Source organism: Salmo salar, chromosome ssa13 (genome assembly GCF_905237065.1).
Source record: "Salmo salar chromosome ssa13, Ssal_v3.1, whole genome shotgun sequence".
NCBI classification, from domain to species: Eukaryota; Metazoa; Chordata; class Actinopteri; order Salmoniformes; family Salmonidae; genus Salmo; species Salmo salar.
The window spans coordinates 23,970,432-23,993,702 of NC_059454.1; the positions used below are offsets into that span (position 1 = coordinate 23,970,432).

Sequence of the window (23,271 nt, forward strand, 5' to 3'; positions counted from 1 at the left end):
AAAATAATCAATACTGAAACTTTCAGATGAACTTTGTGAGTGAATTAAACATGTTCAATTGCTTTCATGCACTTATTCTCTCACTGCCTGAGTTTAAAACAAGGGTTTAGCTATCTTGGAATTAAGAAGAAATCTAAAAACGTTATTTTCAATAATCTAATTTCTTCTTAACTTTTGCTAAAGGAGAAACAAACTAAATAGCTTAACAACATTTCCAAGATTAACTTTCTTCATAAATCTATAGTTAAGGAAAAAAATGGCAGTTATGAAGAAATTTCTTCTTAAGGTTTTGTGAATCTGGGCCCTGGTCTGTTTCACAAGCGTTACCCAGAAGTCTCGCGATGTTGCGCCTCTGGGTTTAGAAACGGTGTTTTATTTTTTTTTACTAACAGTAACATGCAAAATATAAACATAACAGCCAGAGGGATTCCACAAAGAAATGAAAAGAAAATTTAAAAAAATAATCCACATTACATCAATTCAAATACAGACATGTAGCGAATACTTTTTTTTGACATTTTGTTTTGTATACGTTTTAATGACTCTAAATAGTTTTCCAAATCAGATAAAAAAAATAAGATATTTAGATTTGTGTATGAAAAATTATCCTAATAAAATAAAGACATTTATGACATACTCACGTTCAAACGTGAATCAGTGTAGTAAATAATATGTCAAACTCAGAAATTTCAACGGTTGTATGCAATTTGAGGCGAAGATATAGTTTCACATCAGTCCAGAAACGGTGGTAGGGGTGTTTTTTGATTCACTACGCTCGCTCTCCAACGTAAATAGCGACAGGTTGATGGCCGCAATAAATCAGATGTTGGCTGTTCCACACAGAATAACAGATAGAACAATTATACAGATATTTCACCGGATGTATAAGTGTGAAGCACCCGGTTGGCGTTTCAACTCACTACTAAATATGGTGATGAGGAAGCCTAGTGGCCGGCAGTGGGAGAAGATGGATTTTGGCCGACATTATGCAAATGTTTTCATTTTTCTCAATACAGTTTTCTGTTCCCAAAACTAGAACCGAGTGGACAAAGTTTGATAGATTTTACCTTTTGCCAAATTGCGTTGTTTAGAAGGAGTGCAAGGGCGAATTTAGTTATTGCACAACCGCACTTTACAGAGTAGGTATCGTTCCCTAACGGAAATATGCAAATACATGCCCCAATAGTATCTCGCTAGCTCGTGCTTGGTTGTTTCCTTCAGTCTGATTACTTTCACTTTTGTTTATAGAGCGTAGGCAAGTCAAGGACACAGAAATAATAATTTATGTAAAAGTGAATTGAATGAAAGATGAGCTACGACCGTGCCATCACAGTGTTCTCACCTGATGGGCACTTATTCCAGGTGGACTACGCACAGGAGGCGGTCAAAAAAGGTTCAACTGCTGTAAGTACCATATAGATTCACGTTATGTTCTTAAAGTTCCAATGCTCCGTTTTTTTTATCGCAATATCAAATAATTTCTGGGTAACAGTACCTTACTGTAATTGTTTAAAATTAAAATAGTTAAAAATAAACAAAAATAGCTTCTTAGAAAACTAACTGTTATTGGCAGAGAGGAGGGCAAACTCCCTTTGCTATTAGTCTATTAACCAGGCCGTCAAAACAAAAACACCCAGCCAAACAAGCAAGGATCTTTTCAAACTCCTCTTACACTGTAAGTGCATTATAATTTTTTTATTTGTTAAAAAAGTTTGAAATATCCAATAAATTTCGTTCCACTTCATGATTGTGTCCCACTTGTTGTTGATTCTTCACAAAAAATTACAGTTTTATATCTTTATGTTTGAATCCTGAAATGTGGCAAAAGGTCGAAAAGTTCAAGGGGGCCGAATACTTTCGCAAGGCACTGTACATACATACATACATACATACATACATACATACATACATACATACATACAAAAATAGGAAATCATGTTTTTGACTGCACTACCTCTTTAAATATATCAATCGCTTTTGGGTCAAGCACTACTGATGCCACAATGTAACCTATCAAAGAGAAGTGCATGGTGGGAACCAAATTGAGCTCCAACAGGCACAACTGTATCAATTGTGCCTAATTCTTTTACAGGTTGGAGTGCGAGGAAAAAATATTGTTGTTCTAGGAGTGGAGAAGAAAACTGTTGCCAAGCTCCAAGAAGACAGGACGGTGCGCAAAATCTGCTCCTTGGATGACAATGTCTTCATGGCCTTTGCAGGTACATTTTAAACATAGGATAGTGCACACCAAACCACAGACGGTGTCAAGTGGTGATTGCAAATATGTAATTACCATGTCTGGTATAATTTATGTCATCAACATTTGAGTACCTTCAAAAGGTATTCACACCCCTTGACCTTTTCCACTGTGTGTTACAACCTGAATTTAAAATGGATTAAATTGAGATTTGGCACTGGCCTACACACAATACCCCATAATGTCAAAGTGTAATAATGTTTTGAATTTTAACAAATTAATTAAAAATGAAAAGCTGAAATGTATTGTCAATAAGTATTCAACCCCTTTGTTATGGCAAGCCTAAATAAGTTCAGGAGTAAAAATGTACTTAACAAGTCACATGAATTGCATGGACTCTGTGCAATAAAGGTTTAACATGATTTTTTGTATGTCTACCTCATCTCTGTGCCCCACACATAGAATTATCTGTAAGGTCTCTCAGTCAAGCAGTGAATTTCAAACACAGATTCAACCACAAAGACCAGGGAGGTTTTCTAATGCCTCGCAAAGGGCACCTATTGGTAGATGTGTAAATAAAATAAAAATACAGACATTGAATATCCCTTTGAGCATGAAGTTATTAATTACACTTTGGATGGTGTATCAATACACCCAGTTACTACAAAGATACAGGCGTCCTTCTTAACTCAGTTGCCAGAGAGGAAGGAAACCGCTTAGGGATTTCACATTGTAGTTACTTCACAATACTAACTTAATTGACAGTGAAAAGGCCACTTGTACAGAATAAAAATATTCCAAAACATGCATCCTGTTTGCAACAAGGTAGTAAAGTAATACTGCAAAAAATGTGGGAAAGCAGTTAACTTTTCATCCTGAATACAAAGTGTTATGTTTGGGCAAATCCAATGCATTACAGAGTGCCAATCTCCATATTTTCAAACAGTGGTGATTGCATCACGTTATGAGTCACTTTACAAATGACCTTGACTAACCTGTACCCCCGCACATTTACTCGGTACCGGTACCCCTGTATATAGCCTCGTTATGTAATTTACTCGTTACTTTTTTTTTTTTTCACTTTAGTTTATTTTGTAAATATTTTCTTAACTATTTCTTGAACTGCATTGTTTGTTAAGGGCTTGTAAGTAAGCATTTCGGCACATGTGACAAATAAAATGTGATTTGATTTGTATGCTTGTAATCATTAAGGAATGGGGAGTTTTTGTTTTTAAAATCTATGGCAAGGCCTGAAAATGGTTGTCTAGCAATGATCAACAACCAATGAAAGAGCTTGAAGTATTTTAAAATGATTTTTTTTAAAGTAGCCAAATGTTGCACAATCCAGGTGTGGAAAGTTCTTTAGAGACTTACACAAAGATTCACAGCTGTAATCGCTGCCAAAGATGATTCTAACATGTATTGACTCAGGGGGCTGAATACTTATCTAATCATGTTGGTTTAATTTTTTTTAAGTGTTTTTCTTCCTGACATGAGTATTTTGTGTAGATAGTTCACAAATGTGAATTAAATCCATTTTAATCCCACTTTGTAACAAAATGGGGAAAAAGTCAAGGGATGAAAATACTTAGGCACTGTAGGCCTACTTTGAATGATACATGTAATGTTACTGCTGAAATTGAGCAATTAGATTTTTCACCAAGTTGGGTGAGGTGTTTAATTGGTGTAACATACTTCCTTCTTATCCAATGGCCTGCAGGATTGACCGCAGATGCCAGGATCATTGTTAACCGGGCCAGGGTGGAGTGTCAGAGTCACAGGCTCACAGTAGAAGACCCTGCGACAGTAGAGTACATCACACGCTACATCTCCAGCATAAAACAGGTACCACCCACCCACCCAGCCATCCCCACACGTGCGGATACATCATTTCTATATATTCCGACTTTCAGCGCTACACCCAAAGCAATGGGCGGAGGCCCTTTGGCATCTCCTCCCTCATTGTGGGATTTGATTTCGATGGAACACCCCATCTGTACCAAACAGACCCCTCAGGAACATACCATGCCTGGAAGGTAGGGGTGTTTTTCTGACCCATACATCTGAATCATTGATGAGATGCTTCAAAATATGAAAAATAAAATGCGGTTGTGTACATAGGCAAATGCCATTGGAAGATCTGCCAAGACTGTTCGGGAGTTTCTAGAGAAGAACTATAAAGAGGATATGGAGTCCGATACAGACACCATTAAGCTTGCCATCAGAGCGCTACTTGAGGTGAGGCTTACACCACTTTAGAACATTTGACAGCAACAATGTAGTGATTGGAACACAAAGCACAGATCTTCCATCAAAGTTCGCACCCTGTGTTCGCAGGTTGTCCAGTCAGGGGGAAAGAACATTGAGCTAGCCATTATGAAGCGGGATGAATCAATGAAGGTCTGTTTGAAATCATGACAACTAAGCAAATCCAGAGGATCTCACCTGTGTAATAGTGCAACATAAAATGTTCCCCTAATTATTTATTTTCACTGTAAATAGATTCTGGTCCAAGAGGAAATCGAGGAATATGTCACGGCTATTGAAACGGAGAAAGCAGAGAAACAAAAGAAACCATGAACACTTTGACCAGTCATGACAAAAACAAACATGTGCCTTTGTCCGTCAATATTGCATCAGGAATCTCATTCACAAGAACTCTCATTGTTTCTCTAGCCATTGCTGGAGGGACACCCAAGGATTGCATATTTTTATTCTAGTCTGGCATAAACACCTGATTTGACTAATCAGCAGGCTCTTGTTTGGTTGAATCAGGTAGGCTATGGTAGTGCTGGTAGACTCCAGTGCTCACAAGGTACTGGGTGTTAAGACAAACAAAATGCTCCCACCCTGGGAGTCCCAATGGAATGGATTGAGAAACACTGCTGCCCTAAATGGATCACATGCAATCTTAAGATTTTACCTTATTCTTGCAAAGAAAAATATCTGCATTTAAAAACTACAACATCCACTTACTATCATTGAACAGAGAACAAGTGAATAAGCAATTTCCCATGTTTATTAGATATGTAACAATTGAACACTTATTTTCTCAAAATGATAGAAAACAAACTAATACATGGGAATTCAATATTTTTGGCAGACATGGTCTGTTTTAATTAAGTTAGGTATAATTATATTAAGTAATATCTACAATACCATGAAGTATTTTACCCTCACCAGTTTCATCTTCAAATTGATCCCTTGAATAGTTTAGGAAGTTTGCATGTCATCCATTTATCAGAATACAGATAAGGATAAAAAGCACAAGCAAATTCAAAACAATGTCAAAAGCCAAAATGTACCTCAGGCTCAAAGAAAATAAAGAAAAAGCAATGCATTTCACTTCTCATATACTTATTCAGGTGTGGGGTCACAAGAGTCAAAATAAATTCTCATTACAAAACACTTCATGATGGCAGAGAAAAATAATGGAATGCAAAATGTTACATTTTGGTTAACAAAAACAAAAAGTACATACACAACCACTTTATGGCAATTCATGCACAAGGTAACCCAAGCTTCAAACGAGGCCTGCAGGGCTATAAAAAAAAAAAACACATTACTAGCCTTGCCTGGTTACACTCAATCGCAAGCAATATATACCCAGGCTTTTGAAGAAACACGCACGTCCTTACTCACTTGACCCTCACAGCCTTCCAGTCCCAGTTCGCTGGGAGGGCCGGCGCTGTGCTGACCCTAGCCCTCTCCGGCCGCGGTAGCCCCCACGGAACCTCAGGAAGCGGCCAGGAACACCAAAGGTCTCAACGTTCAGCTTCCTCTCCTCTGCCCAGGTAGTGCGTCTGGGACAGTGTAACATGATTAGACAAGCACAGAGATTACATCATCAGATCTTCATAAGCATTTTGTGACATGTGAAATTGACAGCATAATAGATAGGTTAGTCACTTTCAGAGCACATTTATAAAATGAACATGGTCACCTGGATTTATGGTCTGACGAGATGTTATCAAAGAAGGATTTGGCCTTGTCATAGTAGCACTTGGGCCCAAATGGATCCCTCTTCACTGTCTCCTCACCAGTGTCTACTTCTGGTTTCGCCTTCCCTTCATCCTGTGTTTCTAGTGAAGATGCAAGCATGGCTGAACAATGACTAATCATGGTTCTGAAATGCTTGCAGATAATAAAATAATTTTTGGATATATCTCTGGCAGAAATGTAAGTCCCCTTTTTGCATTAATTTCCCCAATCAGTGATGGCCAAATCATGAGCTAATGGTTGCCTAATGCATGATCACAGTCATGGTCAAATTGCCGCATTCCTGCAACTACAGTACAAAGCACGAAGGCCCATTGGTCACATGGTGACCGACATGTGGTTATTTTAATGCAACCAACCTTTGATGTTCAACTTGTCCTGCATCTCCCGCTCTAGCTCTTCCTTGTCGAACTGGGCGTTTGCAGAATCAAAGTCGAAGTCTGACTCAAACTTGAGGGTGCTGGGCTTGGAGCTTTTCACAAGGAGCTGGCCTCGATTACGATTCCTGGGCCTACGAGCTCCTGCAGGACAAAAATGGAAAGAATAAGTCATTCATTCTAAGGTATGAGAAATTCTATAACAAAATGGTTTACTATACAACCATCCAAAGCAAATTAGATTTGTCCCTGACCCATGAGCTAAAGGGGGGGGAGGGGTCACCTTGTCTTCTCGGTGGTGGCCTGTTCTCGTCATTGGATTGGGAAGTTGTACGCCGACGCTGTACATCGGCGCCACCTGATGGTAGAAAACTAGTTGCAAATCACAGTCAGTTTTACAGTATGAATGCATGTTTTTCCACAGGGGTAATTTTTTATTACATCTACAACTTAACCAGAGCAAAGTGAAAATACATGAGTTAAATTCAAAATCAGGCATTATGCCAATGTATACTATGGGAAGTAGTGCATCTTCAATGCAAAAGCTGAACACACATTCAGGTCCTTTTTATTTTTCTACAACGCATTTCTTTATCCTTATTCTACATGCATAAAGTAAATACAGAGGAGCCAGCCCCCCCCCCTCAACAGCCTGAAGTACCACCAGCTCATCCCGGCTTGCTCCCAGTCTGCTTACTGCCTGGTCCAGAGCGTCTCTGGGGCTGTGGGCTCCCTCGTGCAGCTCGCTGCATGGGCCTACTGGTCTCCCTGCGCTGCTCCTGAGACAGACTCTGGCCTTTCGTCTGCCCTGCCTCATCTAGAGGCACAGTCTGGACAGCCTGCTCCACCATAGGACCCCTTCTCAGTTGAGGGCCTTGAGTTCCACCTGAGTAGAACAGGGCCAAGAGGGAGGTTATATATCATCATTGGAAACAAGCACCCGATAATGGATTTTATCATTAAAATGAATAGTGTTGCAACATGAATCATCCCCAACAGTTTCCGGTCTTATTCACTGACTCACCCAGACCAAGGGCTGCAGCATACTGCTGGTTGAGCAGATAGTTGGCTGCTAGCTGATTATACGATGGGATCCTGTAGGGACTGATTGGTCCTGGAGTTGGATTATAGGAGGACGCTGAGGTGCTGAGTGATGACTGAACCCCCCCAAAACGGAAAGAATACAGCACATTTATAAATAATTTACTCGAAACACTGATACATGGACGGGCTCATGGCATAGCCCTTGATCATGACTCAATTACATTACACATAAGACTTATTGGACGAAGACGTTTTCTGTAGGGGGAGTTTCGTTAACTAAGATCCCCGATGCTCAATCTGAACATTAACGTGTCGCTTGCGGTACAGTGTTGGAAGCTGGACTTTAGCTTTCATTACACAACACCGAGAAATACTTTAAAAAGTTGAAAAGTTTAAATTGATTAACACCTAAGGGCTAGTGTTCCCAAATTACCTCCATATTACAGCGCTTGTTTACGGAAAACAGAATACAAGCTACCACCTTTGCTAATTAGCGTGTTCCAAACACCTGTGTGTAAGCCAACTCTGGAAATGTGGTGGAAGTGTAGTTTTGTTGGATGGAGGCACCCATAGCTGTATCGATCTGTGCAAAACTGCTACAGTAAGTGTATCTTTAGTATTTGAATGACTTTTTCCATGATGAAATGGCCATATGTTTCAAAAGCAGTATCGCAAGCGATGATTGACGTTTCTTAACGCTAAAACACAGCGTCAATATTGTAGTTCACACTAGGCAGTCTTGGGCGAAGCTAATGGTTGAGAAGGCAGAATGTCGCTTAGAGTTTGAGAGGTAGGCATAGCCTGCCTACCTACCTGCACAATGGCAGTGTCCTGGGGCAGGCCATGGTGGGATTTTGGAGGCTCACACAATGAGATGTCTTTGATATCACTTCCTCTGAATATGATGTACTCATAGACGTCATCTTTGGGAGGGGTTGGCCTGTCTGTGGGTCGGCCTTCTGATCCAAATGACTTCACTGCATATAAACAAGAGAAAATCATGGAAGTTCATTGACAGGCCAAATCAGATGTTTTTACTATGCAATCCATTGACATAGTTGTACACACAAACCAAGTAAACTATCCTGTAAAATACAGTAACAGTAGGCCCAAGTGACCATATTGAAACTTTACTTTCACATTCCACTGCTCACATTGTCTCTGTGTTTAAAAGTATGGGCTCCAACATATGTGTAATGTCACATGTGATCACAATCACTTATTTTAGGAGCAAACAGGTCTTCTTTCACTACAACTGCTGTCAGAGTGGATATGCGTCTCTTTGGCCACTCGCATAATTTACCTTTTGTCAACACCACTGTCGAATTCACGGTATCAATGGTGTATAAGATGCCCTCATACCGATTTAGAGCTTTGGAAATCAAGCCGATTTTACTGCCGATATAAGGAGTCCCGACGCTCATGGTGGCTGGTGAACTGATGGCAACAAGTAATCGTCAAGTAGCCTAATCTCTGCGTTGTATTTTAAATGTGATTCACATGACAGCAAGGCAATATGCGGTTCATTAGAGGGAATTTATGGCCCATCACTCCAAGGTGAGCCATGGGCCACGCCTTCTCATTTACAAGTGCACCTGTGCCTCAAGGGGTCATGTTTGGATTGCATGTTCTAAAAAGTTTTAAAAGTTAATTGGAACTTCATCAACTATGCTCTGTATGTAACAATTATTGATGGCATATAGCTTATGCATATTGGCTAAGTGTCGTTGCAAATACGCCGAGTTCATGCGATTTCGTTCTATCATATTTGTTGTAGCCCATAAACTAGGCTAAATATCAATAGGCTAATCAAAACAAATGTACAATATGACCGAAACAAAGAAATATATGATAATTGTATAGGCCTATAATGTTTTTATTCAACTTTATTAAAATTACATTTAGCCTACACATTCTCTCTCGAGCGCATTATTGAGGCAATAGCACCAGCATACCAAGTGAAAGTTAAAATATCACATGTACATCAATCTCTAACGTATGAATAGGGTACCGTTACATGTCCGCAATAGAACAAAGTAAATGACAGATGCTTTATTGTCCAGCATATGCGTCAGTGTCAGTCAGTGGGCACGAAGCTGGTTGTCTCGTTCTGACAGTTAGCAGCGAGCGCCCTGTATGCGCCCTCGTGCGGGCGGTAACAGCAGCTGTAGGACAGACCGCCTGAAAAACAACGCAGCCATTTTGAGTCGAGATAAAAGCTCAAAGAAAGCCACTCCATTTCCTCTATAATGATTCAAAATAGTAACACAAGTCGGTAACATAATCGATGTCTGGTGTGGTTCGTTTCCATTTGGCAACGCTAGCCACACAACTACCAAATGCAACCCTGTCTGTACTGTCGTGCTGCCCGTGTTATATCTCATCTGGCTGGGATTCCTTAAATGCAATTTGTAACAATTCATCCCAAACGGTAAATCTAGCAATAACCAATCAGAGCACCCTGGAATCCGATGTCAGTGACGGAGTATCCAATCGGTGCATGCGTCTCACGAGCGAGGGTAGCAGAGTAAAGATGGCGGCGGGCTCCGGTTTATTGGATGATGTTTTCTTCAACACAGAGGTGGACGAGAAAGTAGTTAGTGATCTAGTTGGGTCTTTGGAGTCTGAGCTCACGGTATCGGGTCGTGGAAATTCTTCAGTCAGGGTCCAGGCTGCAGCAAATCACATTGACAACTCAGCTGTAGGTCGCAATTCCAATGTCCAGGACAGCGAAATGGGACTTTCACAAGAGCTTGCTAAACCAGGTAAGATAGCTGAGTGGTTAACGTTAGCTTATTCTGGTCACGTTGTTTTTCTGTTTTAGTCTCTTAGCCACACAATTTGACAACTTGCTTTTACAGCTACACATGTTCAATTGATAGATATTCCCATCCCTCATCTGTTTCCTCTGTTGTAGGGACTGGCGTGCCAGGGGGTGTCATTAATAGTAGGAGGTCCCAGGGTTCAACCATGTATGCTGCGGTCGGGACAACCGCGGCGGGCTCGAGCATGACAGCCGGGCACAGTCCGAGCAAGACTGGGGCAGTCAGTGGTGTGATAACGGGGGTTCCCGATCACGGAACTGGGACCAGAAAAACTGGGGCGGCTGGTGTACAAACTTTAAATGGAAGGAGCGTTGTGATAAACTCTCATAATTCAGGAAGTGTTGCCGCTTTGGTGAGCTCGGCAAGCAGCACAGTGCCCGCCGTTGCGGTTGTCAACAACGGACCGAGCTCGGTGGTCAAAGGAAACGTGATCTTACCCTCAACTTCCAGCACAGTCATTCAAACACCTCTTATGCACAATGCTGTCACTTCAACTGTGATATCGTCTCAGCTGTCTGTTCTAAACAGTGTGCCCACTGTCACGCTCGCGAGGCCGCCTATGCAAACCCCCGGAACAGTCACCTCGCAGAGCGGGAGTAATAATACGGTTCTGATACGATCTGTCAACGTTGCCCACCCTGCAAGTTCAGAAGCGCAAATCAACAAATTGGAGTCGCCAAAAACGACCATACAAACGACTTCACAAGTGACCGCTCCCAGTGTTGTAGGTAAAAGCCTGGTATTACAAAATGTGAGGACCTCCACCCCATCGACTTTTGCAGCCTGTCCTGGTGGGATAAAGGCGATCGCGCCACAGGTGTTCTCCCCGAGACTTCCGCAACCCCAACAAAATGCTTCAAACATCCAAAACATTCAGCTCCCTCCAGGTAACTTTCATTCTCAGGTGTTTTGACGTAGTACAGTAGCCAGTTAGGGAGAAGTCAGCATTAGTGGGCCATTACTTTGAGGCTACTGTAACTGTACTATAATTTTGCAGCCCAATCCCAACACATGTTATTTGGTTGTTGATGAATGTGTTTTGTGCATGGAAAAAATGGTTTTGGTGAGTGTGACATCATTGTGGTGTTTGTGTGTGATCAGGTTTCTCAGATGGAGTGACCCGTTGAAACATGCTGTACATAGGAAACATTGCACTATAATGATAAGGCTGTCATTCTGTCAAATATAATTCAACAATCTAGCTTTTCATGTTAAAGTTAATATTTATTGATAGTGTTTTGAAATATAATAACCATTCACCTAAATAGTTATAATATAAAATAGTTATAATGTTTAATATTTTTGATTTATAGTGGTGTCCCACTGTTTGGATAGTGGGACAGGGACCTTTTCAGCTATTAAAATGAACCAAATAAACTTTTTAATCAATTTTAAATGTAAATTGACTCATTGGATATTGTAAAATACATTGAAATATGTTCTTTTAGTTGTTCCTAACATCTGTAAATCGATTCTAGACGCTATTTAGCACAAACAGCATAGGATGATGGTGGATAGAATTAGCGGGAAATAGCAAGAGTAGGAAAGGACAATGACGTAAGGGAGGAAGGAAGGATAGAAAAGAGGCGCAATTTATGAAAGGGACAGCGGGTTTTTTTTGGGGGGGGGGGGGGTAAAAGCTGTGATGTCTATGTTTAGTTAGATTTTTCACCAAGAGCTTGGAATGTTCCCAAATACATTTCCCAAGGGCATTGAGAGGGTCTAGTCGAAGGTTGTCTTTTTCTTAATATATATATATTTTTTTATACAGAAGGTATAAGCCTCTACAAAGTATAATTGATGATTTCACAAGTGCCAGGTAAAGTGGGCCACTGTGTTCTTAATGAGAAAATAGTGTCCCACTTCATCTACTAAAGTGTCCCACTAGCATTGAAAGACTTCATCAAAAGTAGGGTTCTGATGTTGTTTTAGGGGATGTAGCATCCACTGAATAATAAATGGTCAACTTGTTTCATCATTAAAATGTAGATAAGACATTCATTAATTGAAATAAACATTGCTTGAGTAGGGCTACACTGATTTTGACTGTCTACATAGCAATCTACCAAAAGATGTCCCGCTAACGCTGACTTAACCCTATGTCAAATAGCCACAGTCGAGAGAGGATACAATGTATTTGCTGGCAGCTTAGTGTTTCTTTGTAACACTCTCTGTGAAACAGAAACTTTGTTGCAAACTTGTAGTTAACATTTGCTATGTCATATCAGCTACAGTTGCCATCGCTGCTGCACCTTTGGTTTGTTTATTACACAAAACTCCACGTGCATGCGTGTTTTGCTGTCAGCTGTTTATGCTCCACGAGCACATTGACCTGTGGGAACGTTCTATTGATTCTGTCTACTTGTGTCGCCTGTAAAATAACACACAGGCTACCCTTGCACACATAAAATTGACTGATTTTATCAATAGGCACGCTGACACCATAGCACATCATGTAACGTAGTTGCATGCATATGGCACATTTTCTGTGTGAGTTGCATGTCTCACAGGTTCTGGCTAACAATGCTAGCTCTAGTTAAGCTCTCCACTGAGAGCTGAATGTTCTTGTTGTTGTGACAATAAAAAAAGTACTTTTCTGCCAAGAGTGGCCAACACTGTATTTTCTAACCAAACAATGTGTTTCCATAGCTATTATTAAGATATGTAACGTTATTTGTATTTAGCAAGTAAGTGTCTGTCTGTCGATCTATATCTCCTGTTTGACTTCTTACCCGTTACCCCTCCATGCCCTGTGTAGGCATGGTGCTGGTACGCAGTGAGAGTGGGCAGTTTCTGATGATCCACCAGCAGACCCTGGCCCAGATGCAGTCCCAGTCCCAGAGCGCCATGACCCCACGGGCAGCCACCCCCACCAGCACTCCCCCTGTCCAGATCACTTCTGTACAGGTACACACACACACACACTAATCATCTCTTACCTACAGTGATGGAGAGATCACTGTGAACTCCTGAACCCTTGTCCTCTCCTCTGTCCTGCAGGCTCCAGGGACGCCCATGATGTCCCGTCAGGTGACCCCCACCACAACCATCACTAAGCAGGGCTCCCCGGCCCAGACCACCGTCCAGGCCACCACCACCCTCCAGAGGCCTCCTGTACTACAACAGGTAGGTACACAACTCATCCCCCTCTTCAATTCTCTTCAATCTCCCCCTTTGTCTCCTTTCATACCCTGCTTCCTCTTTCCCATCTCCTATAGAACACCATTATGCTGGGTGGAGCGGCCGCCACCTCAGGTCAGGCTCCAGTGCAGCCTTGCTCGGCAGCAGTCACCCAGAGAGCAGGGACCCCTGGGACACCAGGCGCCCCCACGGTCTTTTCTACCACGGTGAGACAACACTCATCTCCCTCCTTCCGACATTTATCTACTCCTAAATAGTCATGCAGTGGTCCTAACTTGTGTATATGTGTGTGTAGGAGATCCTGGAGAACGTGAAGAAGTGTAAGAACTTCCTGTCCACGCTGATCAAACTGGCATCCAGCGGGAAGCAGTCGTCTGAGACCACAGCCAACGTCAAGGAGTTAGTCAAGAGCCTGCTGGTACACCTGTCTGTCTGTCTGGCCATCTGTCTGGCCATATGTGTCTATCTCTCTGTCTCTTGTGCTCACTCTCACTATTTTTCTCACTTTGTCTTTCTATGTTGTCTGTTTTTCTACCACCACAGGAGGGTAAGATCGAAGCGGAGGACTTCACCAGTCGGTTATACCGGGAGCTCAACTCCTCTCCTCAGCCATATCTCGTGCCTTTCCTCAAGGTGAGACTGATGGCTTTTCCCTTCTCTAATGTAGCTAGCTATACACCCAAATAAATACAAGTGGCCAATGATGCAATATACTGTAGATGAGAGAATGATTTGTGCTCTTCCTCCCCATCTCCAGAGGAGTCTTCCTGCACTGCGTCAAATGACCCCAGACTCGGCAGCCTTCATCCAGCAGAGCCAGCTGCTTCACGGTGGTGCCCAGCCTGCCGCCTCCTCTAAGGCCTTGACTGCTGTGGTGCTGGGGGGCACGTCCACGGCACAGAAATCCCGTCTCAACAGTAGCAGCCCTGGGGCCAAGGGGACCATGCACCAGTCTCCTGTCATCAGCCTGGCCCAGACATCTTATAGCAAGCCTGGCCTGGTATACTATATCCTAACGATACTCCACTCAGTGTTTCCTCTATTGTATGGGTAGGGTGCCTTGTTGTTTTAATGTAATAGGAAGTCTATATGACTATGTTATGTTGAGGGATGACCCCAAGTGTATCGCCTGGTTACGCGTCCACCATAGTTGCTGGAAACATGCTGGAAAGGACAATGTGAAAAGGAAATACTCCAGCCTGCACAGTAAGGTTCAGGTCTGCTCTCTTTCTTTCTCTGGCCTCTCTCACTTTCTCTCTTTCTGTTTTCTGTCTCTCTCTTTCTTTTTTCTGTCTCTCTCTCTCTGTTTTTTCTCTCTGGTCTCGCTCTCTCTCTGGTCTCGCTCTCTCTCTGGTCTCGCTCTCTCTCTGGTCTCTGTCTGTGTAGATGGTGCCTCAGCAGCAGGGGGCAATGGCGAGGCCTCAGGTGACTCTGGCCCAGTCATCCATGGTTACGCTCCGAGGCCAGCCCCACAGTCACATCATCATGGGGCAGCCGCAGGTGGTCAGACAGCTGCAGACAGGTGTGTGTGTTTTTGTATTTTCTGTGTCCCTTCTTATCCCATTACAGTCTTAGCCCTGTCGAAGCTGGGGGGGTGGGTGGAGTATTCAGAAATTTGAAAAGTATTCAGACCCCTTGACTTTCTCCACATTCTGTTACGTTAGTCTTTTTCATAAGTATTCAGACTGTTTACTCAGTACTTTGTTGACGCACCTTTGGCAGCGATTACAGCCTTGAGTCTTCTTGGGTATGACACTACAAGCTTGGCACACCTGTATTTGGGGAGTTTCTCCCATTCTTCTCTGCCACTCCTTTCAAGCTCTGTTAGGTTGGATGGGGAACGTTGCTGCACAGCTATTTTTAGGTCTCTCCAGAGATGTTCGATCAGGTTCAAGTCCAGGCTCCGGCTAGGCCACTCACTTTTATTGAGATGGAAGAACCTTCCAGAAGGACAACCATCTCCACAGAGGAACTCTGGAGCTCTGTCAGAGTGAGGCCACTGTGTTCTTGGCGACCTTCAGTTCAGCAGAAATGTTTTGGTACTCTTCCCCAGATCTGTGCCTCAACATAATCCTGTCTCGGAGCTCAACGGACAATTCCTTCGACCTCATGGCTTGGTTTTTGCTCTAACATTATGGGGTATTGTATACAGATTGATGAGGAAAACAATTCATTTAATCCATTTTAGAATAAGGCTGTAACGTAACAAAATGTGGAAAAAGTCAAAGGGTCTGAATATTTCTGAACGCTCTGTATACTTCCATTCATTTTTTTCAACTGGTACGGGGAACCTTCAGACGTGTCTTGTGAGGCAATGCTAATTAGATTTCCGCTGGGGCGCAGACATCGACTCTATCTGCATTTTGCCTGTGTGTTTGATGCATGCGTTTGTGTACTCGTCATAGATGAACATCTCTAATAGAAATATAATTTATATAAAATATACTATGGGCCTAATAGTACTTTGTATGACCTTATTAATTGTATTATTTAATGCTTTGATACCATCACTGTAGAATGTGATACGACACCTGTGCAGGATTGGATCTTTCCTGTGTGAGGTATTTTTCCCACTGGGCTGTGAGGCTCTGGGACAAAGACACACAGTGTGAACAATGCCAGTTAGCAGTGTCCATGATCGAAGGCGACAGACAGAAAGAAGTGTACTGGTTCTGTCTGTGGGCCAGCTACTATTAGCTAGTGGAGACAGCAGTAATATAATAAGTGCTGCTGCTGTGGGTGTGTGTGTGTGTCCAGTGTCCTCCTGGCTTGCCTTGCTGTCTTCACTGACCGAGGACTATATTGAAACACTTCCCCTTGTGACATATGTATATAACTGCATGCTATATTGATGAATGGTGTTTTGAGGGACCCATGGAAAGCTCTTCATCTGTGAAATGTGTTCTTCCTCCATCTCTCTTCCTCTTGAGGTCTGCTTCGCTTTTCTGCTCACAGCAACTCTACCAAGAAAAAGTTAATTATTTATTGCTGAGTTATGATATACAATGTGAAAGGGTTAGGAGGTTAAATAAAAAAATATAGTGTCTCTGTTATGTAACTGTCCCCCCCCCCCCCCCCTTTCTCTCGCTCTCTCTCCATCTCTTCCCTCTCTCTCAGTTCCTGTAGTGAAGCAGGCTCTAGCACCAGGGGCCAAGGTAACACTGGGGCCCCAGTCTATGCTCTCTGTAGTACTGAAGAACAGGCAGGAGGCAGGCGGAGGAACCTTCAAGTAAACACACATACACACACTCATAGACATGCATGTACAAATCAGATGATTTTGGGATTCTTCAAGTGAAAATGAGGCGTTATAAACAGTTTCTCTCCCTCCATTCAGGGATGATGATGATATAAATGACGTGGCCTCTATGGCTGGAGTCAACCTATCAGAGGAGAGTGCCCGCATTCTGGCAACCAACTCTGAGCTGGTCGGCATGGTGACTCGCTCCTGTAAAGACGAGGCCTTCCTCTACACCTCCTCACTAACGCAGAGAGTACATGAGATAGGTGAGACACACACCACACACACACACACACACACATTCTGTACCTAAAATCTATGACATCTCCTGTCCTCTTCTGTTGTAACAGGCAGGATGTTAGGGGTGACTGACCTGGGGCCGGAGGTGATCAACTACGTTTCCCATGCTACACAGCATCGGCTGCAGAACCTGCTGGAGAAAGTGACGGTGGTGGCGCAGCAGAAAAACATCACCTTCAAGGTGAATGAACACAGCTTCTGTGGGCGTTTGTGTGTAAGAGGTTCACTAGTAAAGTTATTTAATGAGCTATTCAAGTTGTATGTTATATTTAGTCAAAACCAGTTTATTTGGTATTTGATCTTCACTGGTGCTCATTGCAACAGGTTTGCAAAAAGTGCTGAAATAATTTGATGATGCCAGTGATAATATCTGATTGAACCATTTTACCCTTGTAATTCATTATTTATCTTTCCCCTCTCCCTCCATCTCTCTCTCACTCTCTTTCAGGAGGATGATAAGTGTGAACAGGTGAGTGACGTGCGAGCGCAGCTGAAGTTCTTTGAGCAGCTGGATCAGATGGAGAAACAGAGGAAGGAGGAGCAGGAGAGAGAGATCCTGATGAAGGCAGCTAAGGTAACTAACTCCACCAGAGGCAGTAATGTATAGCTGTTTGTGCCATCTAGTGGTCATGTACTGTAAGTGCTAGTAGTGTTGATACTGAAAACTGTGCCTCTTTCTTCCCCCAGTCTCGATCACGACAAGAGGACCCAGAACAGCTTCGGCTTAAACAGAAGGCTAAAGAGGTAAGAGTACAGGCTTGTGTAGCTGTATACATGGTGTGTGTAACATGTTGTATGTGAATGAATTGTAGTGTTTCTCATACTCTTTGTGTGTCAGTATGTTCATTTATAGTGGGTGCTGGTATGTGTGATCATGTCATGTGTCTGTCTTCAGGCAAAGGAGTCTTCTATTGTCATGCCTGTTCCGTGTGTGTGTGTGTGTGTGTGTGTGTGTGTGTGTGTGTGTGTGTGTGTGTGTGTGTGTGTGTGTGTGTGTGTGTGTGTGTGTGTGTGTGTGTGTGTGTGTGTGTGTGTGTGTGTGTGTGTGTGTGTGTGTGTGTGTGTGTTCTAGATGCAGCAGCAGGAACTGAATCAGATCAGGCAGAAGGAGGCCAACATGACGGCCCTGGCAGCCATCGGCCCCAGGAAGAAAAGGAAAATGAACTCCCCTGTCAGAACCGGGGCTGAGGTAGAGTATCATAACCAAACAGACTAGTACTCTGGGCTGAATCATTGACTCCTGATCAATTACATTTATTTATAAAGCCCTTCTTACATCAGCTGATGTCACAAAGTGCTGTACAGAAACCCAGCCTAAAACCCCAAACAGCAAGCAATGCAGGTGTAGAAGCACGGTGGCTAGGAAAAACTCCCCAGAAATTCCAGAACCTAGGAAGAAACCTAGAGAGGAACCAGGCTATGAGTGGTGGCCAGTTCTCTTCTGGTTGTGCCGGGTGAAGATTATAACAGAACATGGCCAAAATGTTCATAGATGACCAGCAGGGTCAAATAATAATAATCACAGTGGTTGTAGAGGGTGCAACAGGTCAGCACCTCAGGTGTAAATGCTGTCTCTAGAGAGTTTAAAACGGCAGGTCTGGGACAAGGTAGCACGTCCGGTGGACAGGTCAGGGTTCCATAGCCCCAGGCAGAACAGTTGAAACTGGAGCAGCAGCACAACCAGGTGGACTGGGGACAGCAAGGAGTCATCAGGCCAGGTAATCCTGAGGCATGATCCTCGGGCTCAGGGAGAGAGAGGGGGAGAGAGAGAGAATATATAATTAAATTCACACAGGACACCGGATAAGACAGGAGAAATACTCCAGATATAACAGACTGACCCTAGCCCCCCGACACAAACTATTGCAGCATAAATACTGGAGGCTGAGACAGTATCCTAATGGATCTTAACAAAGAAAACAATGCTTTTAGATGATAGCACCCTATCATACACATATTTTTGAAGATCAACATGGACTTTACTTTCTCTATCTCCCTCCACCTCTCTCCCCTTCTTCCTCCTCTCTCTCTTCAGGACTTGTGCTCTGGTCCCTCTCCGTCAGGTGGGTACAGTAGCGGAGGCTCCAGGCCTCAGCGCCAGCGCATCACCCGGGTCAACCTCAGGGACCTGCTCTTCTGTCTGGAAAATGAGAGAGAGACCAGCCGCTCACACCTGCTTTATAAAGGCTTCCTCAAATAACACACAGGGAGACCGGACATGCCCAATAACACTTTCCTAAGGGACAAGAAATGAATGAGACTAAACAAGTCACTCTGATGCACTTGATGCTTCCTCCTATAGCAGACAGACATCAACCACTCCCTATAGCACCTCCCTAACAGACAGACATCAGCCACTCCCTATAGCACCTCCCTAACAGACAGAGACCAGCCACTCCCTATAGCACCTCCCTAACAGACAGAGACCAGCCACTCCCTATAGCACCTCCCCTAGAGACAAGAGCAACCAATAGCACCTCCCTCAAAGGGCAAGATAGACCAGCTACACTTGATGGTACCGTCTCTTCTTCTGTGCTCTCCTAGAACCATGACCACCTAGACTAGATGAGAGACCAATGACACCTGGAAAATGAATCATCAGCTGAGCCCTACACTCCCTCCTCAAGAGAGACCAGGCTGTTGCAGCTGTGAAACAATGAGTTGTTGGGACTGACCTATCAGACTAGCTCTTCTGGCCTCTCCTTTACAGTGCCTCTCACGGTTATGTAGAGACCATAGAGATGGATAGAGGACTCATCTTTGTATCTGTGCCATTATAGCGTCTGACAGCATGGGCAGCTCCATTGACGCAATCTCCATTTTGAAGTATTACATTTTCTTTGCGATTGCCTGATCCCTCCTGATGACCCAGTTGGACATGACTTCAGCAAGGTCACCAGGAGGGATCTGCCAATAAAGTCGGAAGTCCCACCTAGTTGACCACATTAAAATGGTGGATGCCCCCAATGGCGCTGCCTATGCTAATACGGCCTTTTGGCCACTAGAGGCCTCAATCATTCTCCATGTTAGAGACCTGCTACTGGCAACCAGGTCCCCTCCCATACACTCCCCTGGAGGGGAAATGCTCTTATTTGAGAGGTCTCCTTTGGGTCTGGAAACATCTGCATGTTTTGCAGTAGGGACATGCATTATCTTTTCCATCCTTTAACCTCATGCAATATATGATTAGACTTTTTTTAGAAAGATCCCCAGCTAGTGGACTTTTATACGTTTAACCAACATATGTACAAACCTGCAGGAGTAACGTCAAATACCTGACGATACAGAAACTCTGTAAACCTGCAGGAGTAACGTCAAATACCTGACGATACAGAAACTCTGTAAACCTGCAGGAGTAACGTCAAATACCTGACGATACAGAAACTCTGTAAACCTGCAGGAGTAACGTCAAATACCTGACGATACAGAAACTCTGTAAACCTGCAGGAGTAACGTCAAATACCTGACGATACAGAAACTCTGTAAACCTGCAGGAGTAACGTCAAATACCTGACGATACAGAAACTCTGTAAACCTGCAGGAGTAACGTCAAATACCTGACGATACAGAAACTCTGTGCATTTTGTTGAGGAGACGTTTTATTTTTCCTATTTTATAGTCATTCATTCTAGTGCTCTTTTACTGCCTGTGGATTATTTTAATTTGACTGATATTACTCTTCCATCGAGCTGCCTTGCAGCCAAAATAAGCCATATTAATCATACATCTCTAACTCTCCAGAACTCTGATGACAGAACAGGAGCACTCCTTCTCAATCAGTCAATTTTCCACAGAGTTTTTAGACTTGTTTGATTTCTGTTTTTAGCATCTCTTCCCAGGTGCTTGTGTGTTGGACTTTGTTTTTAATCACTTATAATGATTATTTATTTTGTCAACATGTCTGTTGATAACATTTTGTACATGTATATGCATACATGAAAACACACACACACAAACACATCCTATGGAAGCAGTCGGTAAATTGTAGGTTTTTATCAGTAGACCGTGTGAAGAAATTGATATACATTTATTTTTATTTTTTTCAGAAGAGTAATGTAAAACCATTTTATATTCATTAATTGATGCAACAATGCAAAGTAAGACTGATGCAAAGTGAGACTTTGATGCAAAGTTGGCAATAGATAGCCTTTATGATTGAAGGGAGGCCATTGCTAGCTGCCATGGCGATGTGGGATGGAATGCAGAATATGGACAGAGTATACAGAATGCACCCCCGAACAATCCGTTTTTTAATCAAGCAGTCGCTCAGAGGGATACACCCACTTTATGTGTCTTTTTTATATTTCTTAGCGCACATACTAATTGGTTGGTTGTTAAGCTTTTGGATGGTATTGATGAAACCTTTCAGACTGTACATACTTTTCAATACCATCGCCCCTAGCAGCTGTTACACATCTTTCCCTTTATCCATGTTCTATCAGAGAACTGTTTTTAGTGAAAACCTGAAGCAGATTATGTATTAATATCTTGTACATTTTGCACAGCCACTTGTTAATATGTAAATATTCTAAGTGAAAGAATGTTTTTTTAATTGCAATTGTTTTATAGGTAATTGAGAGAGAATGATCTCCTTCATAAAAAGAAAAATAGTACAACAACCTATCGGTGGATCTTGCCAATGCCTGTGTTTTATAGTTTGTCTTATACAGTGGTTATCAACTTTATTAGCCCAAAGGCAGATGGGCTCCAATGATGTAGCTATGATGAATGATTTACATTTTAATTAATATAGTTCCTGAGTTAAAGTGCATAATTCTTCCACAGGAGGGCACTATTTTGTCACTAAATCCATACGTCCCGCAAACAGAGCGAGGCAGCATCAGGCAGAAAACAGTCAAACTCAGAAAACCAAATGAATTAGCTTTGTGTCTTTTGGAAGTGAGAGCGATCTCACCTGTATCTTTGTGGACGTGATCCAAGTCGATGCCGCCAAAGTCACACTTACACGTGTGAATGGAGTTCACAAAGTGAAAATCCCAGGGGGGAGTATTTTAAGATGGTACAATATTTCAAAGCTGAATGCCCGGGGATATGACAGTGGTAAGTTCCTGGAGTGATTTCTCCCAATTCCACCCCTGCATATGGCTTTATCAGTACAGCAGCCTTTGGTGCATACCGTCAGTTTCCCAACCCTCCCCTTAGCTCAGCAACAACTGCAAGAGATATGAGCTGAGAATATCATACTGATGAGAGATTTTATGAGCAACACTAGCTAGCCAAGCAGCACCAGGAGTATGTCTCTGGCTGTGCTATGGCTCCAGTGACTTTGAGAATGCAGGCTGTTGATCTTTAGGTACACACCACTGGGTTACTACAGACACTCAGACACACACAGTTGGGCAGCTCATTGAGGGCTCACAGTAAAGCACACAGAGTCATGTCCCTGTTTCAGATAGTGTGGATATTAAGCTTATGGAATTTGTTTCTGTTCACTCTGCAGACACAGTAGATTCCTGTGAATCCCTGTGTCTTCACCCAGTTTATATCCCATACATGGGCAGCATCGCAAGTCTACCCAAATACTTAGTTGAAGTGGGAAGTTTACGTACACCTTAGCCAAATACATTTAAACTCAGTTTTTCACAATTCCTGACATTTAATCCGAGTTAAAAAATCCCTGTTTTAGGTCCGTTAGGATCACCACTTTATTTTAAGAATGTGAAATGTCAGAATAATATTAGAGAAAATGATTTATTTCAGCTTTCATCTCATTCCCAGTGGGTCAGAAGTTTACATACACTCAATTAGTATTTGGTAGCATTGCCTTTAAATTGTTTAACTTGGGTCAAATGTTTTGGGTAGCCTTCTACAAGCTTCCCACAATAAGTTGGGTAAATTTTGGCCCATTCCTCCTAACAGAGCTGGTGTAACTGAGTCAGGTTTGTATGCCTCCTTGCTCGCACACGCTTTTTCAGTTCTGCCCACACATTTTCTATGGGATTGAGGTCAGGGCTTTGTGATGGCCACTCCAATACCTTGACTTTGTTGTCCTTAAGCCATTTTGCATCAACTTTGGAAGTATGCTTGGGGTCATTGTCCACTTGGAAGACCCATTTGCGACCAAGCTTTAAGTTTCTGACTGATGTCTTGAGATGTTGCTTCAATATATCCCTGTAATTTTCTTCC

General features: G+C 42.7%; 3 protein-coding genes across 7 annotated transcripts; 2 read left to right on the forward strand and 1 right to left on the reverse strand.

Moving 5' to 3' along the window:
* Window positions 1-938: 938 nt before the first annotated feature.
* On the forward strand, window positions 939-5,537 carry LOC106566739 (proteasome 20S subunit alpha 7). Of its 3 annotated transcripts, none has more exons than XM_014135082.2 (7): window positions 939-1,404; window positions 2,093-2,219; window positions 3,918-4,042; window positions 4,111-4,233; window positions 4,319-4,435; window positions 4,515-4,597; window positions 4,700-5,537. In XM_014135082.2, exons 1-6 carry the CDS (start codon window positions 1,309-1,311, stop codon window positions 4,566-4,568), a joined length of 642 nt encoding a protein of 213 aa, XP_013990557.1. In that variant the 5' UTR covers window positions 939-1,308; the 3' UTR covers window positions 4,569-4,597; window positions 4,700-5,537. The 3 variants fall into 3 exon arrangements, with proteins under 3 accessions (XP_013990557.1, XP_013990558.1, XP_013990556.1); XM_014135081.2 differs by having other exon boundaries at window positions 941-1,404; window positions 4,535-4,597; XM_014135083.2 differs by lacking the exon at window positions 4,111-4,233 and having other exon boundaries at window positions 940-1,404; window positions 4,535-4,597.
* Window positions 5,522-9,175, reverse strand: LOC106566738 (protein LSM14 homolog B). Of its 3 annotated transcripts, none has more exons than XM_014135080.2 (9): window positions 8,921-9,175; window positions 8,431-8,594; window positions 7,598-7,730; window positions 7,271-7,459; window positions 6,857-6,931; window positions 6,556-6,717; window positions 6,141-6,279; window positions 5,840-6,000; window positions 5,522-5,739 (listed from the first exon to the last, which is right to left on the reverse strand). In XM_014135080.2, exons 1-8 carry the CDS (start codon window positions 9,039-9,041, stop codon window positions 5,847-5,849), a joined length of 1,137 nt encoding a protein of 378 aa, XP_013990555.1. In that variant the 5' UTR covers window positions 9,042-9,175; the 3' UTR covers window positions 5,522-5,739; window positions 5,840-5,846. The 3 variants fall into 3 exon arrangements, with proteins under 3 accessions (XP_013990555.1, XP_013990553.1, XP_013990552.1); XM_014135078.2 differs by having other exon boundaries at window positions 5,651-5,739; window positions 5,828-6,000; XM_014135077.2 differs by lacking the exon at window positions 5,522-5,739 and having other exon boundaries at window positions 5,800-6,000.
* Window positions 9,176-9,611: 436 nt separating this feature from the next.
* Window positions 9,612-21,745, forward strand: LOC106566737 (transcription initiation factor TFIID subunit 4). Its single transcript, XM_014135076.2, has 16 exons — window positions 9,612-10,382; window positions 10,535-11,329; window positions 13,201-13,349; window positions 13,443-13,568; window positions 13,661-13,789; window positions 13,879-14,001; window positions 14,127-14,216; window positions 14,341-14,583; window positions 14,970-15,105; window positions 16,701-16,812; window positions 16,921-17,090; window positions 17,175-17,305; window positions 17,573-17,698; window positions 17,812-17,868; window positions 18,197-18,313; window positions 19,160-21,745. The coding sequence occupies exons 1-16, from the start codon at window positions 9,905-9,907 to the stop codon at window positions 19,322-19,324; spliced, it is 3,147 nt and encodes a 1,048-aa protein (XP_013990551.1). The 5' UTR covers window positions 9,612-9,904; the 3' UTR covers window positions 19,325-21,745.
* Window positions 21,746-23,271: the final 1,526 nt, after the last annotated feature.

Excerpts from the sequence above, each read along its gene's own strand:
- LOC106566739 (XM_014135081.2), top strand. The coding sequence starts at position 1,309 with ATGAGCTACGACCGTGCCATCACAGTGTTCTCACCTGATGGGCACTTA. Across the intron at positions 4,043-4,110 it reads ACATCTCCAGCATAAAACAG|CGCTACACCCAAAGCAATGG; the intron begins GTACCACCCACC and ends TCCGACTTTCAG. Across the intron at positions 4,598-4,699 it reads AGCGGGATGAATCAATGAAG|ATTCTGGTCCAAGAGGAAAT; the intron begins GTCTGTTTGAAA and ends CACTGTAAATAG.
- LOC106566737 (XM_014135076.2), top strand. The coding sequence starts at position 9,905 with ATGTCTGGTGTGGTTCGTTTCCATTTGGCAACGCTAGCCACACAACTA. Across the intron at positions 17,869-18,196 it reads TTAAACAGAAGGCTAAAGAG|ATGCAGCAGCAGGAACTGAA; the intron begins GTAAGAGTACAG and ends TGTGTGTTCTAG. Across the intron at positions 18,314-19,159 it reads CTGTCAGAACCGGGGCTGAG|GACTTGTGCTCTGGTCCCTC; the intron begins GTAGAGTATCAT and ends CTCTCTCTTCAG.
- LOC106566738 (XM_014135080.2), bottom strand. The coding sequence starts at position 9,041 with ATGAGCGTCGGGACTCCTTATATCGGCAGTAAAATCGGCTTGATTTCC. Across the intron at positions 6,718-6,856 it reads GCCACCACCGAGAAGACAAG|GAGCTCGTAGGCCCAGGAAT; the intron begins GTGACCCCTCCC and ends TTTGTCCTGCAG. Across the intron at positions 6,001-6,140 it reads TCGTCAGACCATAAATCCAG|ACGCACTACCTGGGCAGAGG; the intron begins GTGACCATGTTC and ends ACACTGTCCCAG.